General features: G+C 27.7%; 3 protein-coding genes and 1 non-coding gene across 5 annotated transcripts; 1 reads left to right on the top strand and 3 right to left on the bottom strand.

Annotated features, from left to right (window-relative positions):
- The first annotated feature begins 126 nt into the window (after positions 1-126).
- Positions 127-19,670, top strand: elgi (E3 ubiquitin-protein ligase NRDP1 elgi). 2 transcript variants are annotated; one of them, XM_089219717.1, is made up of 8 exons: positions 127-282; positions 365-429; positions 10,768-10,928; positions 11,052-11,194; positions 13,310-13,466; positions 13,532-13,663; positions 18,364-18,519; positions 18,629-19,670. In XM_089219717.1, exons 3-8 carry the CDS (start codon positions 10,839-10,841, stop codon positions 18,896-18,898), a joined length of 948 nt encoding a protein of 315 aa, XP_089075843.1. In that variant the 5' UTR covers positions 127-282; positions 365-429; positions 10,768-10,838; the 3' UTR covers positions 18,899-19,670. The 2 variants fall into 2 exon arrangements, with proteins under 2 accessions (XP_089075843.1, XP_089075842.1); XM_089219716.1 differs by having other exon boundaries at positions 10,742-10,928.
- LOC107172136 (splicing factor C9orf78) lies at positions 4,282-9,533 on the bottom strand. Its single transcript, XM_089219714.1, has 7 exons — positions 9,285-9,533; positions 8,896-8,991; positions 8,696-8,810; positions 8,335-8,483; positions 8,043-8,261; positions 4,921-5,054; positions 4,282-4,845 (listed from the first exon to the last, which is right to left on the bottom strand). The coding sequence occupies exons 1-7, from the start codon at positions 9,371-9,373 to the stop codon at positions 4,679-4,681; spliced, it is 969 nt and encodes a 322-aa protein (XP_089075840.1). The 5' UTR covers positions 9,374-9,533; the 3' UTR covers positions 4,282-4,678.
- Positions 14,256-16,786, bottom strand: LOC107164112 (protein arginine N-methyltransferase 5-like). The gene is made up of 2 exons (XM_089219713.1): positions 16,640-16,786; positions 14,256-16,572 (listed from the first exon to the last, which is right to left on the bottom strand). Exon 2 carries the CDS (start codon positions 16,506-16,508, stop codon positions 14,667-14,669), a length of 1,842 nt encoding a protein of 613 aa, XP_089075839.1. The 5' UTR covers positions 16,509-16,572; positions 16,640-16,786; the 3' UTR covers positions 14,256-14,666.
- Positions 19,671-23,283: 3,613 nt separating the features above from the next.
- Positions 23,284-23,402, bottom strand: LOC149058750 (5S ribosomal RNA). The gene has a single exon (XR_016190651.1). It is a non-coding gene; the product is annotated as a 5S ribosomal RNA (ribosomal RNA).
- Between the last annotated feature and the right edge of the window lie 718 nt (positions 23,403-24,120).

Genomic DNA, 24,120 nt, shown 5'->3' with positions numbered 1-24,120 from the left:
TATTTTGTACAGGAAAAGAGTTAAAAAGAGGGATTACAATTAGAATAGGAACCAATTTTTCGCTTCAGATTCTAATTTCCGTCATTTCCGAGTGAAACGGCGATTGATGAATGTTTTTTACTTTCATCTTGTGAGTTGTGATAACGATCAGTGTATGACGTTGATAACGAAGTTCTCCAGGAAGATCGACGGATTTAGATTTTCATTTGATAATTATTTTTTTGAAAAATAAACACATCAGTACGTCACACACCGTGATTTATTATTTTTAAATTTCTCAAAGTACGTAACTACCAACCTTTAATGTCCTATAAAGATAAATATGAAACAGTTATATATGTTTATATTTTTTTTGGCTATACAGCACTATTTAAAGTCAACGATTTGCCCATGGGCAATGGACACAACCCAGTTGGAGTGACGTAGAAGGTAATTATATAATTACCTATATTATTATTTATTAAACTATGAATACAGGTCTGAATTATCTAATAGACACCGTATACCAAACTAGTCATTTGCATAGGCGCAATTTCAATTAAAAAAAAAAATAAGAGCGCTTAAGCTATACATTTTCTCATTTTAGTTTTTTTTTTTTTTGTGAGAAGAATTTTTTGATTGGTACATAAACACGAACATTATTTGAGGGTGCTAATTTGTAAAAATCGGGGGAGCTCTGAGATTTTCAACTATAAGACTATATAAATAACGATATTGAATTTATTATAAATCTTATGGTATTCTAACACTTTTAGTACCTATTCATTTATAATTTAAAAAAGTTGGTCAAGTGAGTACTCCGCTTTGCTACTCAGTAGGTGTGTTAAGACTATTAAGAGGGATCATTGCAATAATTTATTAGTTAAATTACTTAAATTTATATTCAATAATATACAATTATTGTATACGAAAACTGATTCTGAGCGAAGACGCGACGTGTCATCCTATATTACTAAATATATTTGATGATTCTATTATTTAATAATAAAATAATTTATTTTATCATCAGATATTATAGTAATACGAGTACATAGTAGGAATAATTAATTTTTTTGCAATTATTTTTAAAACGTCTAGTGCGTGTATAAAATATAATAATAAACTTTAAAAGTTTCAATTACCTACCAACGGCAACGATCGAGTAATATTTTTAAATTAGAAACAAAAATTACTAAAACCGACAACCATTATTCCTTGTTTAAACATTTAATTTCGTTCAAATTAAAATATCTATTATGAAAAAGACTTTTGTATATAATTTTAGTTAGCTATGAATTAATTAAAACTCATGAACAGGGCTGTGAATTTAATCCACTAAAAAAAACTAAATATGCATAGAAATATGACAATATATGCGTAATAAAATAATTTTAAAATTCTAAAATTGAAAAATATGCAAAAATGGACTGAAAATTAAATTTTTATTATAATTTATTTAATATAATTATTGACACTTTAATTTTATTATTAATAAGAATCTTTGATTTGCCTTGATTTTCGTCGTTAACAATATCTTTAAGAAAAAATTAACTAATTAACTTTTTAAATATTTAAAAATTACTTTAATAACAGTTTATGAGAAACCTTGTATTAAATTTTCAAGTGTTTTGACCGAGCGAAAAATTTTTATCGATAATAATAATTAGATAAAAACTAATAAAAATCGAAAATTTCTTGGGCCTGTAAATGACTCATAAAGAGTCAAAGTAATTTTAAAATTATGTGATACTTAGAAAACGCTGAATATAACTAATAGAAACATACTGGGAAAATTTAATATAACTACATGGTACATTTTTTAAAAGTAACACCAGAAAACAAAATCGATACTTTCGAAAACTGATTTAGCTTAAATATTCTTGTTTTTCCTTAATTAATTTTTTTGTATTTTAAGGAATTTTCAATTTTGACCACACAAATAATGCATAAAAAAGATTAATATTCCTGCCAGGAAAGTTACTGAAGTTTAAAATCGAATCTTTATTTCGACTATTCATCGTGTAGTATATCTGTGGACTGTAGACAAATAAAATAAAAATATACCTCATCATTGTAAAATCATAGTAACGTGGTTCCTCAATTTTCTTCGCTTGAGGCAAGACGCTAATACCAATTTTACTTTGATTACTACTCAAGGCCTGGCCGAGTGCCTGGCAAGGTGGGCGCCTGCCAGGGGCGCAAAATTTGATATAGTTAAATTTGAAAATCTAGGGAGAGGGGCGCAAATTTTTATTTTGCCAGGAGCGCCGCTATTGATCGGCCCAGCCCTGTTGCTACTTAATAACTTCAATAAATATTTGGAATATTAATTAATTTTTTTTTTTCAATAAAATGAGGAGTGCTCGGCGTTCTGAATAGGCAATTTGAGTACATCCACGTTGTGAGTACACATTTCTGCTATCATGGTAGATACCTAATTACGAAAATGTATAATGTTAATGTAGTATTTATATAATATATATTTAATCTAGTCATAGGCGCCGACTCCGCGGGGGCAAAGTGGGCGATCGCCCCCGTACATTGATTTAACGGGGGCAAAAGTATTATTTCACCCCCGTGCCCTGTTGTGTACAATAATAATTATTTGGTTAAAATACCAGATTATAACATGAAAATATTTATTAGAACATCGACGATTGTATATTTGTATATTACCTAAATATGATCTATAAATACTATAGATCGCTCGACGCTCACAACTATTTGGTTTTATATTTTGTCTAAAAATACATCTGTCATTTCAATTTTTCCCGAAATATAGAGACGGAACTGATTTTATTACCATTATAGTATATAAACTAAAAATTTTCAATCCAAATAATATTATTTATAAATTATAAACAAATATATTTATAGCACCCTAGAGGAGTATTAAAATAGAGTTAAGGGACAATTTGGTAATTACTCCTCCCGGTAAGCAAACTACAGCATACTATAGAATTTTTTTTCACTTAATAGAAGAGTTTGCCCCCGTGCTAATATCTAAAAGTCGGCACCTCTGAATCTAGTGGTAGATACACCCATGGCTGGATTTATGGGAGGGCTTTAGCTCAGGAGTCTTCACAAATTTGGAACTCCACAGCTTGTTATTACTTTATAGTTACAGATAATAATGAATAGAAATTTATTTTTCTATTCAAAATAAAATTTCATTTAACTATTTATTCAAATTTTCGTATTTTTTAAAACGATTATATCGCAGTTCTAAAACTCAATCAACTGGCAAGAATGAGCTCAGCTGTAGATATTCCGAAAGTATAATCGAAGATTTTGTAAAAATAAAAACATGAAAAGTTGCAGGCGTTTAATTTTAAATATAATTATTAAAATAATATAATAAAATATAAGTAACCTATTTATCCTTTTTCATTGTTTTTTATTTATTATCAAATAAAATTAAATAAATAGAAAGTATAGCCAGTATAGGTACTACTGAAAATATTGAACATTATTTAATAAGCAAAATATATGTTGTCTTGTTTATTTATTTGGGCCCTTAGTGCCCATCACAATATATTCTGCCCAAGGGCCTCCACATACCTAAATCCAGCCTTCCCCTGGATATACCATACTGAAAAAATAATGATGATTGCGGTTTCTCATCTTATAAATTATTACAAACACTGAGTCCATCTGAACCTTCAAGAAAATAAAATATTGTATTTCTTAAATGTATTCATATGTACAACTCAATATAAGTAATTTAATGTAACAATAAATATGTATTAATATCATTATTATTCAAGCTAATAATCTTAGTTATTGATGCTGTACTAATAAAAAAAAAATTGGTTGTATTTATAATACATATTACCTACAAATATTGACGCAAAATAACAACACATAATTTATTGTAAAACTATTATATGCATCGCTCCACTAAGAAATAATTTATTTAAAATAATGGCAGTTGGGCTGACATTTATCTAGAGCAGATAAGTTGTTTTTTATTTAAATAATATTTCTAGATATTATGTTATAAATTAAAACGCGGTTATTATTTTATTTTCTAAAAAATTATAAACTCTTCGATCATCTCTAATTTAATATACAGGTGAATAATAACTAATGATACACCTAACACAATTAAGGAATTATACATTTTTTGATAATGCAGTATTATAATTGTTTATAATCTAAACTGATTAAAATAGGTATTCAATTAGGATGCATATAATTGTGTATAGATGTGATAGAATTATGATTATTCACATGTAAAAAAAAATTATTAGTTCTTCGTAATAATAATAAGATACTTATTATAAAAATAAATACTTCAAGTAACTCAAACACTACTATAATTTTATAGGTACTACGTACTACATTTGTTAATTATTGATTTTTTTTCTAATATTTACCCCCATACACATTATCACAATTTATAAATCGTAACATATTTAGCCATCTTCTATTTGTTCATTCACCTATAACAGCAATTGAGTTTTACATTTCATTATTTAGTATAAGACATTTTTTCTTTATAAGCATAATAGCTGAACAAAATAATATAGTAGGTATTAATAAATTTTTTTTCAAAAAATCTTTTATATTTATAAAATTTAAATACAATTTAAATTATGACGTATATTTAAAATAGTTTTCAATAATTTTTATAAACAGTATTTTACATCAATATTAAATACATAAAACAAATAGTATACTAATTAAAGAAAACCACTTAATATCTACGAAACTGCTTTTTGAATCTTTCGTAATGGAAATCATCAGTAGCATTATCTTTTTTTTTTCTCTTATCTATATTTTTTTCATCTGAATGATCTTGTTTAACTGCAGGTTGTTGTTTATAATTTTTTTTCCCATCTGGTCCTGTTATTTCAATATTAACTAGAATTGAATAATATAAGAAATTAAAAAATAAGCATTACATTCAAAATCAAATATTATTCTTAATTAACTTACATCTATTATGTTGCACAAAATTAACTGCCATGTTTGTGGGAACAAACTGTGATGGACCATCTTTTTTATTGCGCTTATCATGTATTAATTTCATTTTAGCTTCTTCTGTTGCTTCAATGTTTTTGATTTTTGCACTATTAATCAAAGAATATTAGAAAGTATGGAATGTATTAACTATCATTATTTTTTATAAATTAAATTGAGATTTAAATTTTACGATTACAAATATATCTACCAAGAGTTATATTATTTTTATGATTTTCTAAGATTCCAGATCTAAACTTCTCATTATATTTATAAACAGTTTAACATACCTTGCAACACCCTTTAAGCTACCTAGTGCTATACTACTGTCATACTGTAGACATTTATTATCAGCGCTCGAGACTTCTAGCATTTGCATATTTATTTATAATATGTTAAAATATAGCAGAGTAAGCTACAAATCTATTTCATACTAAAACAAATGCAGCTTTAAAAGTTTTTAGTGCATATTTTAGGGTTTTTGCATTTTTTTTTGCTATTTTTATAAGTTTCATGCTATTTTTTGCATATAATTTGTTAATCTGAAAAATGAAGTTATTTTGTGGTTTGTACTTAGTGATCGGTAAATGTTGTTTTAAATTCCTACTTTACAAAAGTAAAATATTAAAACGTATAAAGTCAAGATTACATAAAGACTTCAGTATGGATGCCAATTATTCGACGAATACCATTTCATTCAACCGTTCGATTTTATAATGTAAACCCAACTTTACCAAGTTTATTAATAACATGTCGCCACTTGACAAGGGATTTTTTTGTCTACCTATAGATAAAAATATTCCAATTATATAAAAGATGTCATGTTTATTGAGCCCGTATCTTAGTTATTTCTTTGAAGAACAGGTAGTTGTACGTCGGCTAGTGATTGTGATCGTTTACATTCGTAAACCGTGCATGTTATTTTAAAGTTGTGCTGTTCGATTTTAACAAACATTTTAAAATCATGCCTAAAGAAAAAATATTGTTAGTTCAATGTTTAAGAAGCTATGTACGTGAATTTGGTGCGGACACGTTTTCATATAATTCGTCAATGCTTTTTTATAAATACTGCGAAATTAAAGTTAACTGTGAAAAAACATTCAACGTAACACAGCATCAGAAAACGGAAAAACATATCAAAGCAATTAAATACCGGCAGGAAACAACACAACTTATAATGAATGCAAGTAAAAAATCATCTTTCAACAAAGATTTATGTAACGCTTTATTATCTGCTAAAATACCTTTAAATAAACTTTCAAATAATCAATTTTGTAATTTTTTGGAAATTTATACGGGAAAAGAAATTCCAATGGAATCTACGTTAAGGTTAGGCCTTGCTATGTGGATGATTTATACGTTGAAACAGTTGAAAAAATAAAATCAGAAATTTTAAATAAAAATATATGGGGACAAGACTACAGACATCGAGGGACGTTACATTGCGAATGTTGTAGTGGGCAATTTGGAACTAGATAGACCAGGGAAACAATTTTTAATAAATTATGCAGAACTATAAAAAATAAACTTTTCAACAATAAGTTAACAGTTTGATGATTCCTTACGTTTAATGGATATTCATTGTGATCACGTGTTACTATTTTTAACTGACGCAGCGCCATACATGGTAAAATCAACTACAACACTTAAAGCCCTATACTCTAAAATGATCCATATTACATGTGCTGCTCATGGCCTACATAGAGTGGCAGAAAAAGTAAGAGGTGAATTTAAACCAGTTGACAAGGTCATAGCTAGGATTATAAAGACTTTTAGAAAAGCTCCAAGTTGTGTTCAACTTTTCACATCCTTAGCCCCTGAATAAGTCTACCTCCAAAAACCTGTAATTACATGTTGGTGTACCTGGATCAATGTAGCAAATTATTACTGTAATAATTTAAGAACCATTCGTTCTATTTTTTAATTACTTGACACTGACAATGCCGTCAGCATCAATGAAGTGAAAAATATATTAATAAAAACGGAATAGACGTTGATCTTATTTTCATAAAATCAAATGTTTAGTCCTTACTACATCTTTAAAAAGATATCAAGCACAGGAGTTGTTATTATCTGACTATATTGAAATAATTAACAATGTAGAAAAATCATCTAAAACTCTACGAGCTCCAATTGGATTGAAAATACAGTCAAAATTAAAACAAGTATGAGAAAAAAATACTAGACTAACACTTTTGAAAAAAATATCTTGCATTTTATTGGGTATAATAAACATCAAAGAATTAGATGGAAATTTCCAGTTGATATTTCTAGTATTGATGTTCCATACTTCAAGTTTGCCACTATCACATCGGTCGACGTTGAACGCTCATTTTCAACGTACAAAACAGAGAGATGGTTCAAATTTGAAAATATTCACAAACACATAATAATACAGTGCAATTTTCAATGTATAAACTAAAATTTATAATTTATAATATTTACCTACTTACTTACTAATTTATTGAAATTTACATTTACCAATTATGTTTACAAGAATGAAGAAATCATACATTTATAATGGTCTATTAAAAGAATAACACTAGAAAATTTTTTAGAATTAGATTATAAATAAATATTATTAGAATTAATGAAAATAATTTTTTTTTTAGAGCATATTAATTTTTTTATTGGGCATATTTTATATTTTTTTAGTGTTGGAAGTCTCGAGCCCTGGTTATTATGAATATAATATTATTTTATGTATATCTAAAATAGGTGGAAATAATTAAATGTTAAGATCGATCAGATTAGTGATGCAAAATGAACTGAGGTGACAATTTTATGTTTGTTTTACACCTGAATAAAAGTGTCCCTGGTCTGAAAACTTGAAATTAAATAATATTTCAGTCATTCTAACTCTTTAAAGGAACAATGCTAGTATATAATATACATACTATGTGTCAATGAGTTCTAATAAAATTGAAAAGTGCCAAGGTATATGTAATCTTTGAGTCATTCCAACCTAGAATCGAAGAATTAACAGTGTCATTAGCTAAAGAGTACAGGGGTAAGGTGTTGTAGATTTTATTGTGTCCCTCAACAAGTCAGACCTCTGTGATAAAGAAACATACTGAATACTAATTAAGATAACTTACTCTATTCCTAAATCTACTTCAGGGATACCACTCAACATTTGATTTGATAACATTTCTTCAGATCTGTGAGTGGTTGAGTTTCGTAAATGTGATGGGACAGCTTGTAATGCTGCCAATTCTGGTGGACAATAGTTTGATTTATTGAGACTGACATTATCATCTTCTATATCTAATATTCGACCTGTTCGTACCGCCACTTGTTCATCAATATATTTCATCCTAAAAATATATTTTTATTAACTGTACTTGTTTTAATTAAATTACTAAAAACAATATTGGTTAATATTTTTACATTTCTTCGTCTTCATCTCGTTTATTAGTTTCAGCTGAAAATTGTGTTCCTATTCCAGTATCATAAGCATCATCTACTTGAGTTACTTGTCCAGTTTTTAAAGCATTCATATTTATTAATCCACCAGTTTTTACTTTAAATGGATCAACCTAAATTAAATTTGAATAGTAAATTGATTAGTGATTTTAATATTAAATTAGTAATAATTTAACTTTTAAGTAATTAAAGTATTTAACTTCAAAGAACATTTAGTCAATTAACAACTTATATTTTATTTCTATTTTACAATACCCAACTTTGAACTATTGAAGTGTAATGACAATTAATTAAGTTCAAAATGAATACAAATTTAATAACCTACCATTAATTTTTCTTCTTCTTGAGAAAGTTTCTCCCCTAGTGCAAGGCTAATGATATTTACACCATTAGGCCTGTCTCTGAGTTTTTGCATAGATTTCATTTCTTCAAGTTTACCACTAAAAAATTAAAAAATTCATCAAAGCACTAGGAATATTGTTAACTTAAATTGTGTTTACGTAATAAAGAAAAAGTCAAGCTTACAATACATCTATATCATCTTCTTGTTCGTCGTCATCTATTCTCTTTCTTAATGAACGCCCTTTTGATTTTTTTTTTAACAAAACTGAAGATTCAGAACTAGAAGTGTTAAAATACATAAATATTATTTATTTATAATTTGTAATGCAATTATATTTTGGACTAGTGGGTGAATTATCTTGCTATAGAGCTCTGTTCCTATACATTTCAAACTAAATACTACAATATAATTACTATTTATTTTAAATAAATTGGCCATTTAATTTTCAAAAATACGATGATTTAATAAAGATATTTTTAAATAATTTTTTTTTAAATATTCTCTAATTTGGTTTGGTAAATAAAAGTAGTTTGAAAAATTATTATATAGGCTAAAATGTCAAATTTATTACGTTTTTTTATCATCTACGTCTTTTTGATTTTTTAAAAGAACTTCGACATATTTTCGTTCGTTAATGGTATTATTATCTGTGTCCATCATGGTCTATTAAATTATTTTTAATTTGTTTTCAATAGAGTAACACATATGAAATGTAATTAAAATAACTAATTGCAATTGTTTATAAAATTGAAAACTTAAGACACAGTGAAAAATTTTGAAATTTCGTTTAAAAAAATTAATTCTAAATAATATTATCATTTATTATAATACATTATCAATCAAATTTTAGGATTTAACATTTCCTTATCAAATACAAGTTTTATTATTTACCAGATCACAGAATAATTCTGTCATTCTGTGAGCTGTGACTAGACCATCAAGATTACATATTATATATTTGTCTCTAATCTTCAAGATTCAAATATATTAATACCACTCACTATTTACCATAGACATTTAAATATAATATTTATAAGTTTATGCTATTTACCCTCGTTCGTGGTAGTATTGTTCTGTGGTGTAGTGATGGTAAGAAATAGTAATAGCAGCTGCTATAAATTATAATAGCACTGCTATTTTATGTCTATACATTATTTACTTTTAGCGTACAGGCTACACTGAGTCGTCTGGCATAGTGGCTAAACAAATTATTACAGAAAAATAGCAGCTACTATACTATTATATTAAACCCTGATTATGTCATATATTCTCTGATATTATCTTAATAGCATAAATAACAATAGAATCATTGATTCAATATTAGGATGCACCCAAAGGCCACAATAGATAGTAGATACCTAAAATATCTTACTGAAATTACTTTGTATGTATTTACAATATTCACATAACTAAAATATTAATCTAAGTAAATAAAATATATATTCTCTTCTCTTTGTTTATATAATATAATATTATGTATAAAACTGTATCTATCTAAATAATACAATTTAATATGGTAATATAAAACAATGATATTAAATTGTTCTTGTAATAGGCATTAGCCAAAGTATAATTTTAATTATAATTATAAAAATATATATCTTACAAATAGGCAATAGCCGCTAATATGTGATAATAACGAATCAGTAATGGTGTGTATAGAAAAATACAAAATAGCAATAGCTGTTATTAATCACTGCTATCTTACAATAGCTATTGCTATTTAAATAAATAGCATTTTACCATCACTACTGTGCACGATTTAAGATATATATATCTTAAATCGTGCTACTGTGGTGGTAGCCGGTAGGTACCTTAATATGTCATTGACGAGACATAATATCTGTGTCGTCATCGAGGCAAGACTGTCTATATCCGGATTACGATAATACTATTTTTTAATTTTTTTTTTTTATGATAACGACATTAAATAAATAAATAGTAGTATGTAAATAAGTAATTAATTGATGTATTGATTAATGATTATTGGTTAATGATTTTTGATGTTATAACGATATTTTGTTCAAGATTTTCTTGTTTTCTGGATCTTGTAGATCATCGTGATAACGAAACAATAAACAGTTAACGTTGGATAAGTTGATAGTCTTAAATTCAATGTACAGCTATGGGTTTTGACATAGTACGTTTTGTTGGCGAAGTTGATGAAGAGCTTCTCTGCCCCATATGTACTGGAGTGCTGCAGGACCCAGTCCAAGTAAAATTTATACACTATTCATTTAATAATACCTAACACTTCATGTCTCTTTTAAACATTGTAGTAGAGCTTGCATTTGTGATATATTACTGTGCAATGTTTTATCAACTGTTTATTTTTCAGGCACCAGCATGTGAACATGCATTCTGCAAAGGTTGTATTCTTGAATGGCTACTAAGACAATCCACATGTCCAGTGGACAGACTTTCTGTCAATGTTCTTCAGTTGCGACCAGTGCCACGAATCCTAAAAAATCTACTGAACAGGTTTGTAATTACTGTTCTTCAGTCAATTTGACCTATTTTAAGTGATTAATTTAATGTAGGACACTTATTATTCAAAAAGTTATAAATTTTTATCACATGGTTTCAAAACGTTACAAAACAATATATTTATTAAAAAATTATATTTTTAAATATTTTTTATCCATAGACTTTTTTGAATTACAACATACAGTTTCAATTTCATCTTCATACGCAAACATTTTTCTTAGTATTTCTTAATTTAAAACATTCATTATTTTAAAAACTTAATTTGTTTTGTATCATTTTAAATCATTATTAAATAATTTTTTAACCTAAACAATTTTTAGCTTTGTAACTGTTGTGTCTAACAACATTTTTATTTTCATGTACTGAAACAAAATATTACTTAGGCTATTTCAATACATAAAAATACTTTCTTCAAAAAAGAATTAAAATTGTATGTAGTCATTCCAACAAAAAAAGAAACTTAAAAATATTGTTCAATAAATACTTAAGAGGATGCTAATACTCGCATGTGTTGTTTTTGTCTTACAAACGTACAATATGTTAAAAATTATTTTACAAAGGATAAAACCACTCAAACTGTAAATATAACTAAGAAATTTTCACACTGTAAAAAGGAGAGCATTAATTATTGTGACACATCGTTTTTATTTTTTTGATATTGCAAATATAGAAAAAAAAATTAATTTAAAAAAAAATCATTATTTAAAACTTGAATAACTTTTTTTTGTATTTGTGATATCAAGAAAATAAAACCGATATTGCACAGTAAATATTCTCTTTTTACAGTGGGAAAATTTTGTTTCTTAGTTATGACTAGTTCTATCCTGCGTAAATAGTTTTTGTATCTTGTACGTTAGTAAGACCTAGACAACACATACGCGGGTATAGTGTCCTCTCAAATTTATATAAAAAAATTTTTAAAATATCAAAATCATCTAGTTTTTAAATAATGGATACTAATTATCTTAAAACTAATTTTCATTAAATCAATTTAGTAAGTATCATATCAAAAATAATAATTCATAACATACATTATGTATATGTTCATAAAAAATTAAAAAGTAATCAATTTCTTACCCTATCAGTATTTGTAGAGTATAGCAGTGGCAGGTTACTCTACAGGCAAAGTAATCAGGTGATTGGAGCGGCAAATTTGCCGGGGCAGCAAATTTGCCGCACATATAAAAAAATTTATTCATAAAATTATATTATAATTTATGAATATTAGTCATTACTCATTAGGTTATTAACTCACTGAATACTGAAATGGTTTTGGTGAACGAGATCAACTCAGATTTTTATTGTTAGCAAAACTATGTTTTTTCCCGGGAACGGTGTATTTAAATACAATCATAGCTATACATTATCGCGATAGCCGATACGGTGATATGACATTGTTTTTGTCAATAATAATTTATTTTCGCAATGCATTCTATATGTATTTTGTTCTTTGAAAAAAAAAGTTGAAAATGAAACAGCAGCAAATGTCCTGCTTGTAGGCGGCAAATTGCTTAATACGCCACTGGAGTAGAGGATTGTTGAATAAATAATTCATAGTATAAAAAGAGATATGAAACTATGAAAGACAATACAGGGCTTAAAAACTGGGATTCTAAAATTAATTTTACCTGATAGGATAATTAAAATAATACCACCACAAATAATTTAAGAAAAAATGATTAACTTAAGCTTACTTATCCAATGTAGACTGATTTATGTTAATAAGTACAAAATTGCAGTCATATAGTGTACAAAAAATTGATTTTCTAAACGCTATAGACAAAATCAAAAATCTATCTCTAAATGATACCCTCTTCAGAAACTTTTTTGACTCATTTTAGTTTTTATCTTTTCCTTACAACATTTGGGCTTCAAATAACTACATATTTAGTATGGAAAACAAATTAACAATAGCCTTTGATCCACTAAAATTCTAAACAAAAATCCTTGCACTTTCAAAGCTTTTTTGATTATTTGGCTCAAACTTCTACAAATAAAAATGTATTATGACTTATTATACCTGTTTTTTTTGGTAGATAATAAAATTATACAATCTTCTTTAAAATTTTTATATAATATAATGCATTAAAATGGTTTTATCTTATTTAGATTGTATATTGTTTGCGAAAATTCAAATTATGGATGTCAAAGTGTTGTAAAACTAGATACACTAGACTCTCATCTATCTGAATGTGAATATAATCCTAAAAGACCATTTCCTTGTGAACAAGGATGTGGTTTAATCATACCAAAAGATGAACATAAGGTCTGTATTTAAATGATTATACTAATGTGTAACATTTTAATTTAATAATTCATTTTTATTGAAAGGATCATAACTGTGTAAAAGAATTGCGAGAGTTAGTACAAAAACAACAACAGAAAATAAATGAAATGCATCAAGACATGGCTACATATAGATATGAAATGACTGGAATCAAAGATGAAATGAGAATTTTAAAGGTAAAATGTTTATTTTCAATACATAATATATAATAACGTTAGCAGTCAATTATTTTTGTTTTGTACATTGTTCTTAAAGCCTTTAGTATTAAAATATGAATTACTTTTGTTCAAATTTAAAATATAATATCGTATAATATTTATTTGTTCTATTGAAACAATTCAAAATGTAAAGACCATGTAAAATAATTTATCATGTTTAATTTTAAATTTGAATATAATATATTATAAATAGAGAAATAGAGAACTAAAAAAAACTCAAGGTTTATCAAATTAAATCAATCAAATAAGTACATTTTATTCATTGGAACATTTAATATTTTTTCCTAATAAAAATAAATCTTTGAAAATTAGATATGTCATCCAACAATCTTCTTTTAGTCAACAATGAAAAATATTAAATAATATTCTACAGTTTAATTTCTCATTTGTTAAACAAAAATATTGTATGGTATCACAATTTTATTATATTATATTGTTATATTGTGTTTACTCATAGACTAGAATTAATAAATTGATATATCATTTAGTGAGTTGGTATGTTAAACTCAAAATCAAATTTGATTACTTACTTAAAAATGCACTCATACAATTATACTTGTTTAAATTTTATTTTATTTGATAATAGTTACATATTTATGCTCAAAAGTTGGAAGAAGTATTTATTTCTCAATAAATGCTATTATTTATCAATGCACTAGCATAATTAATAATATAATTTGTTGACAATTAAAGCATATCACATTTTAAATTTCAGATTTTTATCATAATTATCATAAATTTAATTACATTTTTAAATCATGGTTATTTTAATGTCTTATCTGTATAGACAATAAAAATGGTTGTTAAAAAAAAAGTAATTAAATTTGTAAGAAAAAAATTAAAAAAAAAAAATTAATATTACATTTAAAAAATATATACCTCAAAGACTTATAATATATTATTTATAGTCTTAAAATATCATGTATGCACAATGATCATAAATAATTAATTTAATATGATCTCAGTGTAATTGCATAGAATAGGAACGTGCATTTGGATTGTGCACAGGCATTGAATTAGGTTTAGATATACTCCATTCATACCAGACTTTAGAAGTATCACTAAGGCGCCAGAAATGCACTTTCAACTGCTCATCTTTCTTCAATGTTACACTGCTTTTAATTGGGATGTAAGCGGGATACCAACTAAACATGCCCTTACTAAATGTTGAAGGTTCAATACTTATATTTATGTCCTTGTATAAGACTGCATTAAAATATCCAGCAAATCCATGTAAAATACAATCCTGTTTTATGTCAAATGTCAATGTTGTGTATCTGTTATTGTTTCTTTCTAAATCATATCTCGGGTGCTCAAAAGTGAACAACGGCTGTGCTGGGGATATGATATATATATTGCGCATGTTAACCACATATATTTGTTCGGCGTTCTCGTGTAAATTATCCATTAGTGTATTGGATTTAAACATCTTCATATTACTAAATAGAGTTTGAGATTGTAATGGGCTTAAATAAGATGTATATGACGAAGGAATAGAGACACCATCTTCTTTTAAAAACTTTTGTGCGCCATCTAAACATTCAGGTGAAAGTTCATTGTCGCCAAATGAACCCAACAATTCGGACACTAGTATATCACATTTTTCTTCAAATTTCCATGTTCTCATGTCTGCACAGACTACTGTAACTAAATTGTGCCAATAGTTGTCATTATTATAGTTTAACACATGTAATGCATTCTCGTTTTTTTCGATCGCATAAACTTTAATAGCTACTTTAGAATTTTCCGATGCTTTAAGACTAGCATTTACCAAAGGTCCTCTGCCAGCACCCACTACACACACTGTTAAGACTTCAGTGCTACTGCTTTTAATTTTATCGATTAATGCTTTGGTTATAGCCTTTTCATACTGTTGATACTTGATTGGATCTTGTTCAAACACAGCATAAACATTGTTATCCAGGTTGTTAATTAATGGCTGTAAAGGCACTTGTAACAAATCTTCGTAAGCGTAAGAATAACTGTAAAGCTTATCGGATTTATTGTTGTCATGAATAAACGACAAATATTCAAAATATGGTTTCATGTTTTGATTGGATTCGCCGCTTATGAAAATGCAGGTGTCAAGATCGAATAGCTTGTTAACAAATATTTGGTGTGGACGAGAAAGAACAGGAAAACCCATTTTGTTAGTCAGAAATATGGAAGTGGGCGCAATAACTGCCTTGATAGGTTCACCCAGCCATCGATTGAGCTCTTGTTCGTCAGGCAAGTCAATGCTGAGTTCCAATGCCAAGCATACAGATCTGTGATAGTCACAAGCAGCACTGAACGCCGACCACAGCTTCCAAGTGTCTATTGCACCGCCAATACCATTTTCCTTTCCTTCTCTACCACCACACATTGGCACTCGTACATAAAAGTTCACGAACACGTTTTCATGGAGCGCAACATTGACCAGACGTGCCAAGTTGGGCATGCAGCTGTCAAGCGGCAGCCGGAACATAATCGCAGACACATTTAAGTACGATGCGTATGAAACCTCCTGGCGGAAGAGCTCAGCATCCCGGTCCCTGGCGATGGTGTCTGCCGAATCCAGGTTAAGGTGCTCCGACAATTTAACCACCACCCGGTTCCACGTCTCTGCCTGTAGAATCACGTCAGCCCTGCTCACTAATGCCGATCGATCTAGATTTGTAGCGTCAGGCGTTAGTTTTGCGTGCACCAATGGAATGCACGCGTACGAGTAGCCCCAGTCGGTGAGCTTTTGGATGCAAGCCACCAGGTCCGGCACTGAAGTGAAATCGAATCCAAATTTTATTTGGCTTTTGGATGTGGTCATCTCGATGGTGGGCTGACAGAAGCGGCTAGCGCACAGCACTTGGGGACACAGATCGTTCTGGATCCTACAACCGTTGTGGTTATTTTGAACAATGTTATTTCAATAATATTAATATGTCCCGAAATAGATACCTATAGTGATGGTTGTTTCCAGTTTCAACGATTGTCTTGCTCTCCAGTGCGCAACGGTTATAGTTAAAAACTTGAATTAGTTGAATTTATTATTTTATTATGTTGTTTTTGTTTGAACACGTTGTTATCATAACATCTGGTCGGCGTATTCCGGTTAAATCTCTAAACAATCTGTTATCATTTTTCATCGACAGTGCTACAACTTCTTGGAGCACAACTTCAATCAGGCATGTTAAACACGTTTAATCTCTTTTCTATGCACGGCCCTCAACTCAATTTTTTGTGGCCTGTCGGCCGTGGCTATTTATATTAATGAACAATTACATAAAATAATAAAATATTAATGCCGTTTCATCTTGGAATCTTAGAGAATAGTTTATTTGGTATCATTATTATAGTATTATACTGTTATACCTATATTCTGATTAACTGTAACCGAATGAGAATTTTCTAAACATTTTTTTTTTTTTTTTTTAAAGTTTTATGTGTGGCCCGCATTGTAAGGTTTTCAATGTATTTGGCCCACTTGATATTTTGAGTTTGACATGCCTGACTTAGATTATATACTTGATGTAAGGTGCACGGCTACTGTAGCTGAAATTTTAATTTAATATTAATATTACGATATTATGTTTTATGTGTTCCAATCGTAATTTTTCTTTTTTACCCACAGGCTACTGTGATTTATTATTCATATGTATATTATATATTTATATAATTAAATGTATAATAATTAATGGGGTATCTATACATTTATCTGAAATCGTATTTTTGTATCATACTGCCATTGGCTATGAGCTATTAGACTATTATGAATTATATTTATTTCCGTTTAAAGAAAATAGAACAATTCTAATAAATTGGATTATTGAATAAAAAAATTCGTAATTAAAAATCAGATTTAAGTGTCTATACTATAGGTTGATGTTAAGGGATCAAATTTCCATTTGTGTTATTAAATGGGTAGATTAATCTCTTATTTTTTTATAAAAAATGTAATTTGTCAACTAGGTATTAAAATAAAAAAAAATTCAAAATAGGGAGTATTTTACTATTTATACTCAGTTGTATATCAAAAAAAATCACTATAAACAAACTCGATTGAGCACTCTAGTAATTTAGTATTATTAATATTCAGATAATGATAATTATCATGTTTTAAATGATGAAAATAATGTATGGTTTCAGTTTATCTTAGAAGAATTTATTATCATTTATTATTGCTTGACCTAATAATTAGTTAGTGTTTTAGCAATTTAATATATTACCTACTGGTCAATGATATTATTGCTTAAATAAATAAAACATGATAAACAGATAGATTAATTTGTACTTATCTCATACTATCCCTAATTACTAAAAGTCTTATTTTTATTGTTTTATGGACAATAAATGACTCATTGAAACTCTTTTATAGTTTTAGATAAAAAATTCCGTTACTTGAACAAAATGATTTGAACTTATATGATAATATGATATTTTTTATCATAAAAATATTATTTGATTATATATTGTAATTAAACTACTCTAATTATCTAATTATCAGTCAGTCGTCAGTGTGAATAGTATACTATGTTGAGCCAGTTGTGCATGTCAATCTTTCACTTTTTATGCTGTCCTATACAATTAATATTTAAAATATGGCAATCATTAAAGGTTATCTATTTAAAAAAAAAAAATCAAAATCTAGAACATGTTTTTTAAATTTAAATTTTTATATACAGGGTTATGTGCGAGCCTTGCGTGTATGCAATCCAAGTGTAAGGGCTGTAGCCGATGAGTTAGAAAGAGATGAAATTGAACGCTGGTCAAGTTCTCTTCCTCAAGCTAGAGTTACTCGTTGGGGAGGAATGATTTCTACACCTGACGAATACCTTCAAGTATGTAATATTTATTATTATTGTGGGCCTATTATTATAATAGGTGTACAAAAACCAAAACTGTTGTATATTTTTAGTTTCATTTTTTAAAAATATTTTTTCTATTTAGAACAACATAAAACAAGCACTTATTGAGAGTGGTTGTCCAGCTCATATCCTAGATGATCTTGTTAAAAACTGTCATGAACGCAATTGGCCATCTGGACTGTCAAGCCTTGAAACAAGACAACACAACAGAAGGCACTATGACCGATACAATTGCAAGCGTATACCTGGAAAACAAGCAGTTATTGTTTTACCTTGTGATAATATTATGGTTAGTGACGATATGATGTCTGAACCCGGTCTCATTATGATTTTTGCTCATGGAATCGAATAAACTATAGTTTCTTCTACTGTTAATAACTAATTTATTTTTTTTAAATCCTACTTTTTTATTTTTAAATGTCAAAAAAATTAATTATGGTTGCATTTCGTAACAACAATGAACCATCGTGATAAATCATATATACCATAAATCTATTAAAGATCAATAGATCACTCATGTATCATCCGCTTAAAATTGTAATTTTAGAAACGTTTATTTTTTCAACAAAACAATTCAAGAATATAATTTTTTACTATACTAAAAAAAATTAGCTTATCACACAACTATAAAAAAAGCCTATACTTCAGTATTGTTAAAATATGTTAATTATATACACAATAGCATTTAAATCTTAACAGGTTATTTCAGCTTGATAATTATATTAAAACATAATTTTATTTATTAATTTTAACTTATGTTTTATACTTTTATCTTATATGTATTTAATTACCATAAAATATTTTAACAACGAGATTTGTACATCATTGTTGTATTAATGCATACCTAAACAATTATAGTTATCATAACCAGTATGTGTTTTTAATATTATGTTATATAGTCTTAATGAATTTATTGTTTTATATGTATATATACTAGTTTGTATAATTAATATTAAGTCAATTATACGAAAATTATTATACTAATATTGTTGTGATGATATGATATACAAGATGTTTTCTAAAGTACTTAAAACTGTTAAATGTAAATTGTTATTTGTTATGTCAACATCTTGTGTACTTAAAGAAAACTAATTATTATAATTATGTTATTTTAAAATTTTAAAGCACATTTTTTTTTTTATATACATATTTTGTGTTTAAATTCATAAGTTAACAAATTAAATTTATGTTCGAGTAAAAATAAAACACTGAATAAAGTGATATATTATTAGAAAATACTGTAATATATGCATAGTCACAACTAGTGGTGTGAGAGGTGACTAGAGAGTGCATCATAACATTCCCAAATTGTCTTGAGTACATAATTGCACACATATTATATGGAATCAGTAGGTTTTATTTTTAAATATTTCTTCTGAATTCCTAACCAAGGCTGCACATAAAACTATGACACATCATACCAAATTTTATGTTCTCAATTATACATTTTATTCTATAAAATCAAAAATAAAAGTATATTGACCTTTTATAAAATTTAAAGATAAGATTATTATTTATCATCTTAGGCATCTCTCAGGGCTTTTATTTATATTTTTACAAAGAAGCAAGTTATGACCTTTTTGAAACCACAATTTTTAGTGTTTAATAATTTTTCTTGTTATATAAATAAGAAAGAGGAGTTCTCATGTTGTGCTTTAGGATTAGTATTTCTATCAGGAGGCATCATTTGGGGTATTGCAGAGTATGGCAATGCATACCTAAAATTTATTAAGATGCATTTGGACCTGGCTATAATTTTTCTACGCTGGGAAAATATTATCCTTTTTTTTTATATATGATTGGTCTCAAACATTGGCATCTATCATCTATAGCCATAAGCTGCAGTAGGTACTAAGTGTAGTAGGTTAGTTAATATGTTACGTTGGGTTTTTAACCTATTTATAGCAAATCCAAACAAATAAGTAGTGCGGCTGATCACTATGTCACAAAATACAATATGCTCAAAATTCAATTGATGAATAATTCATTATTAATATATTTATGTAATATTAATTATCATATTAAATAATGCAATAGTGAAATATGGTTGTGAGTGTACGATATTGATATTAAATTGAATCATTAGATTTATAAAAGATAAAATTGTCGAGCATAGCGAGAACAATTTTTTGTTATAGCTTTAATCTATATTATACTAGACTGCTAAAAATTTTTTTGGCCTGCCTTCTTGTTAATATTTGTTTCAAAAAGTTGAAATGACGCCCCTGATTTCTATACATTTTATCCTAATTGTGTCCATATATTTATGAATAATTCTTTTTCAGTCTACTCATTAAAAGTTAAAATCAATCAAAGTCTTTACTTTGATATTTAGAATTTTGAGTAAGAATAGCTATTGAATATATCTCCGAAGCTTGATTATGTATAGTTTTATAATTTAAATATTTTATATATTTTTTACCTAACATTAAAATGTGTCTTATGATTGTTTAATGTCTGTTGTTGAATTACAGAGCAATGTATTTATTTTATTGTTTTCATTATGAACAATCAATGCTAACACCTTATGTTATTCATTCAATTATAATAAATAAGATCGTTACAAGATATTTATTTTTAAAAAGTGGTATTGCTGATGACATTATTTCTTAATTCGAAACTTTTGGATATTGAGTTTATAAATTTAAACTCAAAGTCTCAACCACAAACTAAGATATAAACCTAACTATAAATTCCTCAGTAATTAGGTACCTTAGATATTTATATAGACCTTTATAGGGTCGGGCCACACATAGCGGTTGAGTCGCAGGCTCGCAGCGATTGGACCTGTGGTTCAACCACTCGGATATCTTGCACATAAACACGGCCAAATCGCGTGCAGTTATACCAAAAATATTTATTTGATAAATGAAAAGTTATTAGAATATTATAAAATTTAGTCGTCTGAGTGTCTTCAACACGAAATAACCAAGTAAACTTACTAAAAACGACTTAGATGTAAAAATAAAATGTCTACCTATAGGTAATCCATAGTCAATATAAAAATAACTAATATTTCATAGTAATAATAACAGTTAAATACAATAGTAGGTAGGTATACATTTTTGATGTCCCAAAATTAATTAAAATCAATTAATTATATACATACCTAACAAAATTAAACAATTAGTCATATAGGTAACATAATATAAATATGTATTATTATATATTAATATATACTTCATGTAACTTCATAACAATATCATAAATTATAGTTGAAATGATTGTAATGAAAAATTTATTAAAAGAATATCTTCAACTGTATTATTATGTGAGGATTTTTAAATTTTATATTAATATTACCTACTTACCTTACGTATTTCCAGTCCCCGGAGTTGATTAAAATTATAATTGGGTTCAAATGAACTATTCGTGACCTTAGATCGCATTTGCTTATAAACATAATTTTAAAGTATGTACCTTCTAAAGAACACCCCATCCCATACATAATTTTTAATCTTCAATATGTCATCCATTGTATTTGTATACATATATATATATTTTATTCATTTATGTAGCAATATAATATTTACCTATCTAGTTTTTTCCTTGATGACTACTACATAATATTATGATTATATTATTCAAAGTTTCAAAATGAGATAAAAGTTACCAACAACTTTAAGCCTCACAATTGGAATTATTTTTTATATTTAAACTTTGAACAAACGAACCACGTCAAATATGTGTGAACAGACTAATTCAAAACAATGTGTTTTGATCATTCAGGCGGTCGAACCGCTCGCAGTTGCGGTCGATTTTTCAACCGCGACTGTTTCTGGCGTTTCTGCGGCTGAACCGCGAAAGTGTGAATGCGTATGGCGTATCAGGTGGTTTCAATTAAAATCAAACAATTTAAATTTGTTAGGCGGTTCAACCACTGTGGCTCAGCCGCCATGAGTGACCCTACCCTTAAAACTTGAATCATTAATATTTTGTATTAATAACTTTAAAAATTAAAAAGGTGGTAGCCAATGGGTATCATAATATTAAGTACAACTGCTGTAGTAGTAGAAACTCGATTTACCGCCAGTTTCTGGTATCCGTCATTGGTCACCGTCAAAAAAAAAGTTAATGATAGGTACGATCGCATAAAATCGTCGCGGTACATAACACGGCAGCTGTCATGCGTTTAAAAATAGTTTATAATATTATCAATCATCAATGCAATAAACTATTTTTTCAATGTCGCCAGTGCATTGGCTGATCTGACTATACCAAACATAAACTATGGCTTGAAATAACACCGTTCGAATCTGAAGAATCTGATACCGTTAGTGTAGAAGAAATTGGGTAACTTTGTAATGGACTGAATAGCTAGATAGTGAAATATTATTAAGGAAAAGGCCTGAAATAACACCGTAAGAAGAAGATGACGGATATTTTGTTTAAAATTTTTTAGAAAGGTATTCTTTAAGTTATTACATATTAACATATTATATATTATTATTATTTATTATTATTTTATTATTTATTGTTATTGTTATTATATTTATTATTTTTATCAAAAAATTACGTAGTAAAATATATACGTTTATTGAAAAATATTGTTTTGTATTATTGTATTTTTGTTGACTGTCTATTCGATTAACCGTCATTGTCCCGGTCCCGGTCCCGACATTGGACGGTTAATCGAGTTTCTAGTGTATTATGGTTCTTGTCAGTGCACTGATTGCAAAAATCTGGCGTAGTGTATTGAGATGAAACACAAAAAACATAATTAAAAAATACAAAAAATGCCAACGGCACGTAGTGTTCCCAAGCGGTCACCCATCCAAGTACTAACTACGCCCGACGTTGCTTAACTTCAGTGATCGGACGAGAACTGGTGTATTCAACGTGGTATGGTCGTTGGCGTTAGCGTAGGTAGAATTAATATTATTTAAATTGTGAACAAAATTTAGATGAAATTATAAATAATTTTGCCTCATCAAAATCAAGAGAAAAAAAGTTTCTCTAATAAGTTGTATATAATAATTATATATATATAACCATATAAATTTCATAAATGTATATTCATAGTTCATACCTACCTTAAAAAAAATATATTGTAATATTTGTAAGTTTGTAATTGTAACATTACTTTTGTGTATAAATATTTATAAGTTGTATTAAAGAAATACATACAACATACATAATATAAAATATGAGTAATGAGGATGAATAATTCCATAAAACATTATTGAGATATCAAAGACCTGCTAACCTATGAATTACGAAGTAAAACAATTATATACCTAGTATTAAGAATAGAAAAAAATTATGTGTATAGAGTAACATGAATCTTTTAAGGACGCCTAAATTGTTTTGCCTAGTGTATAATTTTGGCTTAATCCGGCCCTGTATAAATATAGATTTTATTATGGATCAATAGGGGCCCTCGCTCTTCGACAACACCATTAAATAGCATTATAAATCATAAAAATAAATATTAATATATTTCATTTGATTTAAATATTAGACTACAATAAATATTTTTTAAATAGACGCACGGCACGCCGGGGCCTCTTGAGCCAACGATTAACCGCCCTCTGCAGGGGCATTGCCCCGGCTGCCCCTGTGGTTGCTGCGGCA

Source organism: Diuraphis noxia, unplaced genomic scaffold, assembly GCF_037042655.1.
Source record: "Diuraphis noxia isolate RWA-SAM2 unplaced genomic scaffold, SU_Dnox_SAM2 contig0002, whole genome shotgun sequence".
Classification (NCBI taxonomy): domain Eukaryota; kingdom Metazoa; phylum Arthropoda; class Insecta; order Hemiptera; family Aphididae; genus Diuraphis; species Diuraphis noxia.
This window is presented reverse-complemented; position numbering and strand designations above follow the sequence as displayed.

Excerpts from the sequence above, each read along its gene's own strand:
- elgi (XM_089219717.1), top strand. The coding sequence starts at position 10,839 with ATGGGTTTTGACATAGTACGTTTTGTTGGCGAAGTTGATGAAGAGCTT. Across the intron at positions 10,929-11,051 it reads TGCTGCAGGACCCAGTCCAA|GCACCAGCATGTGAACATGC; the intron begins GTAAAATTTATA and ends TTTATTTTTCAG. Across the intron at positions 13,467-13,531 it reads TACCAAAAGATGAACATAAG|GATCATAACTGTGTAAAAGA; the intron begins GTCTGTATTTAA and ends TTTTATTGAAAG.
- LOC107172136 (XM_089219714.1), bottom strand. The coding sequence starts at position 9,373 with ATGATGGACACAGATAATAATACCATTAACGAACGAAAATATGTCGAA. Across the intron at positions 8,811-8,895 it reads GAAGATGATATAGATGTATT|TGGTAAACTTGAAGAAATGA; the intron begins GTAAGCTTGACT and ends TTAATTTTTTAG. Across the intron at positions 4,846-4,920 it reads TTTTGTGCAACATAATAGAT|TTAATATTGAAATAACAGGA; the intron begins GTAAGTTAATTA and ends ATTCAATTCTAG.
- LOC107164112 (XM_089219713.1), bottom strand. The coding sequence starts at position 16,508 with ATGACCACATCCAAAAGCCAAATAAAATTTGGATTCGATTTCACTTCA.